This window comes from Astyanax mexicanus, chromosome 5 (genome assembly GCF_023375975.1).
Source record: "Astyanax mexicanus isolate ESR-SI-001 chromosome 5, AstMex3_surface, whole genome shotgun sequence".
NCBI lineage: Eukaryota > Metazoa > Chordata > Actinopteri > Characiformes > Acestrorhamphidae > Astyanax > Astyanax mexicanus.
The window spans coordinates 38,807,557-38,819,712 of NC_064412.1; the positions used below are offsets into that span (position 1 = coordinate 38,807,557).

Here is a 12,156-nt window from a genome sequence, read left to right on the forward strand (position 1 = left end):
CCAAATCACGGCAGAATGTGTACCTCAACTTTACTGTTTCCACCAGAACTGTCCGTCGGAACAATAAATTATTGTGGTCTAAACCAGGTGTTTCAGTTTCATTGTCCAACCCCTGTATGTAGTGTCATTTTTTAATCTATGGTAGGGCTATATATTTTAATCCCTGGTTTAACACCAGAATGGCAGAGATAGTCATTTTAATTTAATATTGACTCAGTCAATATTAATCACCAATATAAGTAGATGTGTTACTTTTATTGTATTAGATTAGATTTTTATCTCCACATTGTTATGGAATTAATATCACCAAGGCGTGAAAATAGACTGTTGACCAGATATAAGATAGCAATGAGCATTGCGACGCGCCTTGCGCAGGGTGTCTGATAGGGCCTTTGATCTTGACTCAGAATCAGTGTCTCAGTCTTGTTCTTGACTTGGACTCGGGCACTAGTGATTTTGACTTCAACACTGCATCTGTATTTTTAATGGCAATTTTCAATTGAGATGAAAATATAATCTAAGACTTGGCTTAATGCCTGTCTAGGAAACGTGACCTAGAGTGTTTATGAATCTACTGATGTCTGAGACAATGTTTTATAACAGTATTGATTTTTTTTTTGCTGGTATGCTGGTAATTTAAAAACAATAGTATCAGCTAATCCTAATCCACTGTTAAGGCCCTTTCACACCACAGGCCTATTGTCTGTCTTTCAAGTAAAAACATATATATTTTTGATACATTATCATCAAAATACATAATTAAACAGTGAAATCACAATTTTGGCCTGAGCAAGAGTTTAAATCCTAAAGCATGGCAAAGGCTCAGATCTTAATTGAAACATCCAGCCTGTGGCACACAATCAGTTGTAATTACGAACTGTTTCGAGCTTTATAAATGATCAGATTCTTCTAACCATGGACTCGTCCAATCAGCTGTCTAAAGATCTTCTTTAGATTTTCTACAGGATGAAATTAACTAGGGATGCACCGATGTGGGAAATCTGGTTTCAGTGTGGATATCCTTTATTGCACATTGCACAACTTACTTAGAGACTAGACACCATGGTTTTACTTTAGAAACAAATGTAACCTTGATTTACCTTATATTTTAGCTTTTAACCAACTGTATGCAAACAATAAAATGAAAAGTTTTCATATTTATTTATCTAACTTATGCTAACATAGACTGGTCACAGCTTTAAATCCTCTTCTTTTAATTTAACAGGTTAAATAAAACAACCGATCTACTGAAACAAATCAAAATAAATCAAAGTTAGCTTAAATCATGGCTTTTAAAGTAGCCTGACCCGTGTCCGCCTATTGTAGTAGCATGGCCAGAATCGCTTGGTCCTTTTCCAGCATATAATAAATACATAAAGTAAAGTAAATCAAAAGTATCAGTTTGAAGTATCGGTTACATCGTCCGATACCTATGGTTCTACAAGAAGCAATTATGAACCGATATCGTCATAGTTCAGCTATTGTTGCGCATCCCTAAAATAAATACATACCAGGAAGTATTAATCAGCAAATAAAGGAACTTTTTTTTCAAACTGGATGGGGCTATTTTTCAGATACAATGGGTGTGTAATAACACGTTTGGGCTGCCAGGGACATGATGGCCAGTTAGGAGTTAAAGAAATGTTATATCCTGGAGAAAACTCTAAGAGCTCTATCGGCTCTATCAGCTCATATGCTGATAGGAAAGGTAAATCAAACCTTCATATGTAAAATGTATTTAAGAAAAAATGAAGGTTGGTCCAGTGGTCTAAAGCACTGCCACTATGAGCGGGAGGTCACAGGTTCGAACCCCCACTCATGCAGCTTTGCCATCAAGCTGCCGGTGCTCAGCTCTCTCCCCACATCACTCCAATGGTGATGTCTGCAGCACAGGGCATCTGTGAGCTGATGTACCGGAGGCAAGCCTCTGCACTGTCCTCCAAGTGCGCTGGCTGCTCGGAAATGCTGCATCAGCAGCAGCTCGAAAAGAAGCGGTGGCTGGCTTCACATGTATCGGAGGAAGCATGTGTTAGTCTTTGCCCTCCTGGTGTGTTGGGGCATCACTAGTGATAGGGGGAGTCCTAGTGAGTGGGTTGGGTAATTGGCCGTGTAAATTGGGGTGAAAATGGGAAAAAATTGAAATAAAATTATATTAAAAAAAAAAAATGGAGGTTTGGCTTAGTCAAGAGGGAGGTGTTTCACTCTGCATGGCTTTCAGTTTCAATTTTGAGCTTTAATATGGTTTAATGCAGTTATTCCTCACAAACCATTGTAGTCTAGTATAGTTCTGATCATAATAAATGATATCAGGTCATCAGAATAATTTACTCTTTGATATTTGTACTTTACAAAATGTTTTTAGCTGTTTTAAACTAGGATGCAACAAATATTGAGCAACTAAAAATATTCAGATAAAAATTACCTAATAATGACAAATAATTTATATTGATCAATGAGTCATTTATTTTAGGTCATATTGGGGTTTTCTTTAGATTTCTTACAGCAGCAGCAGCACTTTAGTGGATTCTAAGACACAAAACATCAGATTTAGATTAAAGCTAAAAACAAACAAGTGGCAAAATAAATGAAAACCTGAATGCTGTTTGGCATCAGTAGCCAGAGTCCGAAAGAGCCCAATAGGCCATGCGCTCTCTGGGTGGGTGGATGGGTAGATGCGTTCTCTCCCTCTTTACTCCTAGTGTAATGTTGCTCAGCACAGGCGTCTGTTAGCTGATGTATCAGAGCTGGGGATTCGGTGCTTTCCTCAGAGAGTGCAGACTAATTATACGTTCTTAATGACTTGCCTTTTTTAATTCAAGGTTAAATTAAAAAAATAATTAAAAAGTAGTGGTGCTGCATCAGCGAAAGTTAATAAGGAGGCAGAGTCTAACTTCACATGTATCAGAGGAGGCATGTGCTAGTCTTCACCCTCCTAGTTTTGGGAGCATTACTATTAAAATTGAGAGTCGTAATAAGTGGGTCGGTATTTGGTTTTATAAAATTGATCTTTTTTATTGATATAAAAAAGAATCTGTGTTATTCGACCATCTGCTAAATGTTTGCTTTTGTTCGGATTTAATTTGGGCAGAGAAATCTCCTCTAATTTAAACTGTTTCCAAACTGGCCATTCTTGGTTCAAATTCACTGTTGACCAGTGATTTTAACATAATAAGCTTTATCACATGACCTCAAGATAAAGAATGAAAAATTGTGGCTCCAACTTCACTCAGTGCAGGAACCTGCAGGAACCACAAAACACCATATATATTTCCCTTAAGGGCCGACTTGCCCTTTAGTTGCCATGGTTACTCTTCAGTCATAGTCTCTGGAGAGAGGCACACGCTATCAAACACAATAAGCCTTACGCACACACACACACATGCACGTACATGCATGCACCTATGCATGCACACATTTATTTCATAAAGCTGCAAATCAGGGGTCAAAATACAATAAATGCACTAATAAATATGAAGCACTCAGAGAGTCAAATAAGATGGACATACTGAATAGTTTATATGGAAGCCCTCCAAACAAAATGCATTATTTATCTTGTGATTTCTGTAGCATTTCACAGAAAGAATTAAATACCAAATAATGAATTAAGAGTGAAATATTGGTTTATCTTATGACCTTTATAATGTATGATGGAATAGTGGGTTTAGTCCTCTTGCTTTTGCTGATACTTGGAAAAATTTTGTGAAGTAACAAATTAGATTTGTCTAATTTGTAATTAATTTAAAAAAATACGATGTTTTGATCCAAAAACATGGAGATCAAGCAAATTTGATACTTAAATTTCCCAGAAAAATTAGATACTCTAAATTGCCCTGGTTTGTGTGTTGTGTTGTATAAGTGTGTGTATGACTGTTTGCCCAGATATGGATTAACACTCTGTGCTGGTTCAGCTCCTCAGTGCCTTCTGGTTGAGAGTATGCTGTTTGTGATTGGCTGCTGTTTCTAACTGATGTGAGAAGGACAGTGCAGAGTGTAAAATGAGTAAATGAGTGTAAAATGTGACTGTAAAGCCTCCTTGCATGTCTAGAAAGGTGCTATATAAGGATAACTTTATTGATTCATTCATTTTTAAATTTCTGTAGTTAAAATAACATTTGCATGTAAGTTTTCTTCCACAGATCAAAAACAAGGAAATTAAGTAAATTGATTATTAAAAATTGTCCAAATGATGAATCATTGCCTTTATTGCCTTTAGTTCTCCAGGTAGGTGGTTGTTTCTGGTTAAGAGTAAACTATGGACGGGCTCCGAGTGGTCCATCGGGCTAAGCGCTGCCACTATGATCAGGAGGTCGCTGGTTCGAATCCTGTTGATGTAGCTTGCCATCGGCTAACGGAGCCCTGAGAGAGCACAATTGCCCTTGCTCTGGGTGGGTAGATGGTGCACTCTCCCCACATCACTTCAAAGGGTGATGTCTGCAGCAGTTCAAAAAGAAGATGTATCTAGTCTTCACCCTCCTGGTGTTGGGGCATCGCTAGTGATAGGGCCAAGTAAATTGGGGAGAAGATGAGAAAAATTGTGAGTTTCTCTTGAGATTTCTCAACATTCTATGCGAAATGCTGACAGCGATATTAGCATATGAGCATAATTCTCTCGCTTCCAGATCTCTTGGTCTTCCAGGTCTCATCTTGACCTCCACAGTCCCCCTGAACTGCCATTTCATGATAATAATCCACAAACTAAAACACTTGCCTATGTTCATAAAGCTTTCTCTTCGCATTGTGGGCATTGGTTGCTTTTATTTTCAGATTGTAAGACAGTTACTCAGAAGAACTCAAGCTTTGAAAAGTCAGCAAATGTATAAAGCTTGGATATTTGATACAGCTGACATTTTCTTATTACAGTTTGTGATATATCTTGACTTTGTCAAAGAATAAAAAAATGTATCAAATAGAGCTTTTACAATGGTTAGGGTGACCAAACACAGGCCACACTGATGATTTAGATTTTTTTGTTTGACGTTTTGAAAGACTAACTGAGGTTAATTGGGCCGTAATATTTCCTGAAAATGTAGTTTTTGGGTTTTATGTAACAGAGGCTGTAAACATACAGCTAAAAACTGTATCACTGCTATTATGCCCCCTGATAAAATGTTGAATGTGTGCTTCCACCTGCAGGTTCTGATTTCCTGTGTAACACCCATATCATCCCAGTGAAGAACGAGGAGGGCGTGGTCATCATGTTCATACTCAGCTTCGACTATGTCCTGGAGGAGGGCAGCATGGAGTCTCTGGAACATCTCAACCACACTTCACCATCTAAACCCCAGAACAGTGAGACTCTTCTCTTCTCTTCTTTTTGCCTCTCTTCTCTTCTTTTTGCCTCTCTTCCTTTTGCCTCTCTTTTCCTTTCGTCTCTTCTCTTCTCTTCTCTACTCTTTGCTTTTCTTTGCTTCTCTTTTCTTCATATCTCTTTGCTTATCTTCTCTTCACTTCTCTTTGCTTCTCTTATCTTCTCTTCTCTACTCTCTAATCTTCTTTTCATATCTCTTTATTTTCTCTTCGCTTATCTTCTCCTCGATTCTCTTTGCTTCTCTTCACTTCTCTTTGGTTATCTTCTTTTTGCTTCTCTGCACTTTTCTTTGCTTCTCTTTTGTCCTTTTCTTTTATTCTGTTCACTCCTCCTTTTTTCCCCTCCTATATTTTTCTCTTGTCCATTTCTCTCCTCTTCTTTCATCTCTGCTTTCATACTCAGTGAACAACAGTACGTATAAAAGGCAACATTTAATCTTGCTACAGTTTTCTCCTTTTTCAGCCCCCCCCACTCCTCTCCTTCCTCTTTTATCCTTTTAAGTTGTTAGAATTTCCAGAAAGTGCTGGTTTTAATTGCTGCCGGATAGGGGTGTGTGTAGAGTGGCGGGTGGTGGTGGTGTTTGGGGTGGGTGGGGGTGTTATACAGGAGGAGGAGTTGTGAAGGGAAGAGCAGAATCAGGGAGTGGCCAAGAAAAAGAGAATGAGAGAGAGAGAGAAAGATTATAATCATTACCATTATTTTTATTGTTATATACAGTATTTATTCATGTAAATAATATAAAAACCACCACAATGCTCTATAGAATGGCCAAAACAAATGCAGTGACCTGTAGGCATTAGCCTATCGGTAGCGACTCATAGGCATCGTCCTGTCAGCAGTGACCTGAAGGCATCTGCATGTCGGCAGTGACCTGTAGGCATCTTCCCATCGGTAGTGACCTGTATGCATCGTTCTGTTGGCAGTGACCTTTTGGCATCATCCTATCAGCAGCGTCCTGTAGGCATTGACATGCTGGCAGTGACTTGAAGGCATTGTCCTGTCAGCGGTGACCTGTAGGTATTGTCCTGTAGGCATTGTCCCGTCGGCTGTGACCTGTAGCAACCGTCCTGCCAGCATTGACCTGTAAGCATCGTCCTGTTGGCAGCGACCTTTAGGCATCATCTTATCAGCAGCAACCTGTAGGCATCATCATGCTGGCAGTGACCTTTAGGCAACAACCTGTTGGCAATGACTTGTAGGCATCGTCCTGTAGGCATAATCCTTGTCGACAGCGACCTGAAGGCACCGTCCTGTCGGCAGCGATCTGTAGGCAGTGTCCTATGGACAGTGACCTATAAGCATCGTGCTGTCAGCAGTGACCTGTAGGCATCGTCTTGTCAGCAGTGAGCTGTAGGCATCACCCTGCCAGCACTGACCTGTAGGCATCGTCCTGTAGGCATCATCCTGTCAGCAGCAACCTGAAGCCATCATAATGTCAGCAGTGACCTGTAGGAATCATACTGTCGGCAGCGACCCATAGGCTTAGTCCTGTCGGCAGTGACCTGTAGGCATCAGCCTGTCGGCAGCGACCCGTAGGCTTCGTCCTGTCGGCAGTGACCTGTAGGCATCATTTTGTCGGCAGCGACCCGTAGGCTTCGTCCTGTCGGCAGTGACCTGTAGGCATCAGCCTGTCGGCAGCAACCCGTAGGCTTCGTCCTGCTGGCAGTGACCTGTAGGTATCGTCCTGTAGGCATCATCCTGTCGGCAGCAACCCGTAGACATCATCCTGTCGGCAGTGACCTGTAGGCATCGTCCTGTAGGCATCATCCTGTCGGCAGCAACCCGTAGACATCATCCTGTCGGCAGTGACCCGTAGGCTTCGACCTGCTGGCAGTGACCTGTAGGCATCACCCTGTATGCATCATCCTATCGGCAGTGACCTTTAAGCAACATCATGTTGGTAGTGTCCTGTAGGCATCGTCTTGTCTGCAGTGAGCTGTAGATATTGTTTTGCCAGCAGTGACCTGTAGCCATCGTCCTGTAGGTATCATCCTGTCAGCCGTGACCTGTAGGCATCTTCCTGTTGTCAGCTACCTGTCAGCAGCAACCTGTAGGCATCATGCTGTCGGCAGTGACCTGTAGGCACCGTCCTGTCAGCAGTTAGCTACCTATAAGCACTGTCTATAAGGTGGTGCAGCTTGATAGGAGTGTCTAATAGATTGGAGGACAGTGAGTGAACGCAGTGTTTAAAAACTCCAGCAGCACTGCTGTATCTGATCCACTCATGCCAGCACAACACACACTAGCACCTCAACAGCTGCTCTGTGGTGGTCTCTCATGTATGATCCTGAGAAGTATTACACAGATACAGATAGAGAGTGAGAGAGAGAGAGAGGGAGAGAGAGAGAGAAAGAGAGAGAGAGAGAGAGAGAGGGGGAGAGAGGGGTTGTTTGCTCTAGTTACCGTGACTCTCCCGTCACCTCACTTCATCAGCGCTTCAGTCTGCTTCACTCAGCCATTCAGGGGGGTGAAGTGGGGGGATGACTTTACGCGACATGGTGCAACAATTATTCAGACCCTTGGGGCCAGATTCAGCACAACACTTCATTTAGGTGTCATATGGAAAATAACTGAGCTCCTCAGATTTAACCGAGTGGCACAAACAGGCTGTGTGTGTGTGTGTGTGAGTGTGTGTGTGTGTGCAGTAACCAGACTCTTCGCTTTATTAGAAAATCATATTTCACAGATATGAAATCCAATTAATAATCCATGCAAATACGTCCACTGGTATCATAGCAACAGAGAGTGTTTTGAAATTGTGTCTGTGTGTGTGTGTGAATGTGCATGTACGTGTGTGTGTATGTGTGTGTATGTGTATGTGACTGTGATAGAAATGTGATTTTCAGCAATGAAGAACAGCACCCATCAGACACTCATCCCACTATCTCTCTCTCTCTCTCTCTCTCTCTCTCTCTCTTTCTTTCTGTCTCTCTCTATCTGCTGCCCTTTGTGCTCAGTTCAGTCCTCAGATGGAAGGAGGTTGTTTCTGGTTAAGGGCACACTGTGGACATTGGTTGATGTTTCTCGACACTTGAGACAAATAGCACGTTGATTTGCATTTCTAATCAGCCTATGAGCAATTATCTTAGTCTCCCAGATCTCATCTTGACCTCCACAGTTCCCCTGAACTTCCATTTCAGGATAATAATCCACAAGCTAAAACACTTAGCTACTATTATAAAACATTCTCTCCGCACTGTGGATGGTGTTGCATTTATTTTTAGATATTTATTCAGTTATTCTAAGAAACTCAAGCTTTGAGGAGTCAGCAAATGTATAAAGCTTTGATGTTTGATACAGCTAACATTTTCTAATTACAAATAAGGTAAAACAATAGTGAATGAAGAAGAGAATTGGGGTGTGGCCACCGTAGCCTGGCAGTCAGAAAGCAGGAGATAAACACAGGGATTCAGTGAACTTAAACATAGCTCCATTTAAACCACCTTCCACTAACACTAAAAGAAACTTAATCGGGGTTCAGTTGGGACTCTTTTTTTGAAATGTGAGCGTTTCTGTTCATTGGCCTCGGCCTCGCTGTTCACCGTTCAGTGTTTCTCCCTGTGTGTGAGCTGAGGCTGCTTTTAAACGTCCCCGGCTGGGACTAATCAGTCCTACTGTGCCCAGCCAGGCACAGCAGAGTGTTGCATGTAGTGCCATTGTGAAAGCCCTTGACAATAAAATGAAACATTTATTTTAACAACTGATTGATTTGAAATAAAGTTATATGCCACTTTAAGTTACTGTGACCTTATGAGACAAGACTTCTGGCAATGAATTTGTATCTATACAAGATGAGTGAGATAGAACAAAGTAGAGCAAATGTACAATAAGATACAGTCAGATAGAGTTAGGTAGACTTAGGTAGAATGAGATAGAGTGAGGTAGAGTAAGGTAGAGTTTATTAGAATGAGGTGGAGTGAGGTAGAGTTAGGTATATTGAGGTAGAGTGAGGTAGAGTTAGGTAGAATGAGGAAGAATGAGTTTGAGTGAGGTAGAGTAAGGTACAGTGAGGTAGAGTTAGGTAGAATGAGGTAGGATGAGTAAGAGTGAGGTACAGTTAGGTAGACTGAGGTAGAGTTAGATAGAGTGAGGTAGAAAGTTAGGTGGAATGAGGTAGAGTGAGGTAGAATGAGATAAAGTGAGGTAGAGTAAGGTAGAGTTAGGCAGAATGAGGTAGAGTGAGGTAGAGTTAGGTAGAATGAGCTAGAGTAAGGTAGAGTGAGGTAGAATGAGGTAGAGTAAGGTAGAGTGAGGTAGAATGAGGTAAAGTGAGGGAGAGTAAGGTAGAGTTAGGTAGAGTGAGGTAGAATGAGATAAGGTGAGGTAGAATGAGGTAGAGTGAGGACGAGTGAGGTAGAATGAAGTAGAGTGAGGTAGAAAGAGGCACAGCAAGTAAGAGTGAGGTACAGTGAGGTAGAGTGCTAACACTATTGTTTTCATTTATTTTATAATATTAGTGATTGTAATTTGCTGTAGTTTTATGTCACAACCTGTAATTTAAAAATCTCAGCTGTATTAAATATCAAAGCGATATACATTTGCTGACTCTGCAAAAATTGATCTAAAAATAAACGCAACCGATGTCCACAGTGTAGAGAAATTGTTTTATAATAATATCCTAGTGTTTTAGCTTGTGTAGTACTGAGGTAGAATGTGATGAGTGAGATAGAGTGAGGTAGAACAAAGTAGACCAAGGCACAGTGAGGTTAAATGAGGTAAAGCAAGGTAGAGTGAGATAGTATGAGGCAGAGTGAGATAAAGTGAGATAGAGTGAGATTGTAAACGGATATTCTTAAAGGAAATTAATAATTCACTTTTTAATCAGTGGTGTCAATTGATTAAAAAAAAAATGTGATTAACTGTAATTAATTGCACTAGTTCCTTTTAAGACGCAATTTTTTATAGTGGATATTTAAATGTAAATAAAATAATGAATGTAAGAAATGTCAAATGCAATTCTATTTATACTTAGTGGTGTAAATTAAAATACTTGTATGTACTTGTATGTTTGAGGGGAGATAAAACCAATGTGGGGCACTAGAATAAAGAAGGCATAGTAAACTGGATAGAGGACACTTTTTTTTCTTTTATTGTAAACATCTCAGCCTGGTTGTAAGGATTTCTAAATTAGAATTTAATCTGATGAGTATAAAAGAGTGTTTTCACACCTGTAGTTCGTTTCTCTGATTTGGATCAGTTGATGAGTTCATTTATTTGGAGCATTTTCTCCACAGGCATAAACCTTAACGCACCAAAATGCTCACTAATAAGCCATGTGAGCACATTGTCTCCTCTGATTGGTCAGAGCTGTCTGGCGTGGGAGCAAGAAAGTGAATATAGTGAGAAGATTCTGTATTCCAGCAAATATACTGTATCTGTGACAGTGTTTTAACATCGACAGCCCTAGCTTTAATAGAAAGGCATTGCCTTGCATTTCTAACACCACATTGTGAACAGTGAAGGAGGAAGTCCACTTTCCTCATTGTCACACTGACCACAATCTTTCTTTCTCTACATTTTTCTCTATCTCTCTCTCTCGTCCACCGAGCCTCAGGCTAAAGGCCAGAGGCAATAGGAAGTGGACCCTTTGAATCAGAAACCTTCATGGATTCCTCTTAGATAGCAGAATAAAAATGTTTCCACTTCCTAAATGTGGGTTGAACTCTGTCAGTAATGCACGACTCCAACGTCTGATGACTGAAAAAAATGACGGAAGATCCCCCAAAAACAGCAGCTGATCCTTTGGGAGGTGGAGAGTTTGTTTTTGATCGAGTCGGGGTATAAATAGCCCACTTTGGCCAATGATTTAATTAATGCTGGCGTGGAGCTGAAGCACCAGGGGACAGAGCTGCGATGAGAGAGAGAGGGAGAAAGAGAGGGAGGGAGGGTGAAAGAGGGTAAGAGTGTGAGAGAGTGAGAGAAAGAGAGAGAGCAAAATAGAGAGAGAGAGAGAGAGAGAGAGAGAGGGAGGTGCTGGACAGAAAGAGTCAGGCGCTGAGATCAGAGATTCAGAGAGAGTAAAAATGCTTCTGATGAAATCAGAAGAAAGAGTCCAAAATAGAATGTGGGTTTTTTAGGAACTGATTTGAATGCTGCTTTCAGGACGCGTTGTTTGTTCTCAGTAGAGTCTGTCACACAGTGTTTATAAAGAGAGGGTGCGTTTTAGTGTGACGGTTTAGAGAAAGCGCAAAAAAGCAATATGAGGCACTGAAGTGTAAAGTACCTCATGGTGATGGACCTACAGAGAGATAATTATGACTGTAGAGATGCACATCTACACTTTTCAAAATAATGGTTTACACTTAGAAGACCCCATCTTCTCATCATCGTCTGTGTTGGTCATCCTCTAGTCCCTCAGTGCTTATAGGATGCTGCCCACAGACACTGTTGGCTAAATATTTTTGGTCCACTCGTACCAGCATAACACACACTAAATGCTAATTTATACTTCTGCGTCAAACCTACCTGCGTCAAATCTAACTACACAATACGGACACCCACAGCTGTGATCGGTCTGCCGAGCCATGCTTTCCTGCCCACTCGTGCTGGGTGGTATACCGGTTCATACGGTTTACCAGGGGAGACTTTTGAACCGGTATGGATTTTTCCCATACCGCCATACCACTAGAGGCGCTGTGGAGCACTGTGCAGAAGCACACAGTGTAGCTCAGCACCCCCAAAGAAGACACACAGCTCGCAAGATAACACTAGCTAGTTATGTTAGCATAACAAGCTAACATACTGCAGTGAATGGAGCACAGACATAAAAACATAAAAAGACTGGAATTGCGCAATCGATCCACAGCTCAGAGAAACGTTACTGATGAGGAAGTAACTATAGCCCTTTT

The 12,156-nt window shown here is 41.0% G+C and overlaps 1 protein-coding gene across 5 annotated transcripts in view; it reads left to right on the forward strand.

Moving 5' to 3' along the window:
- kcnh7 (potassium channel, voltage gated eag related subfamily H, member 7) overlaps positions 1-12,156 on the forward strand; it is a 130,362-nt gene that overhangs the window by 57,338 nt on the left and 60,868 nt on the right. For all 5 annotated transcript variants that reach the window (XM_049479147.1, XM_049479145.1, XM_049479146.1 and 2 more), the window contains exon 3: positions 5,134-5,289. In XM_049479147.1, coding sequence (XP_049335104.1) covers positions 5,134-5,289 — 156 coding nt within the window. The remainder of the gene's footprint in view (positions 1-5,133; positions 5,290-12,156) is intronic.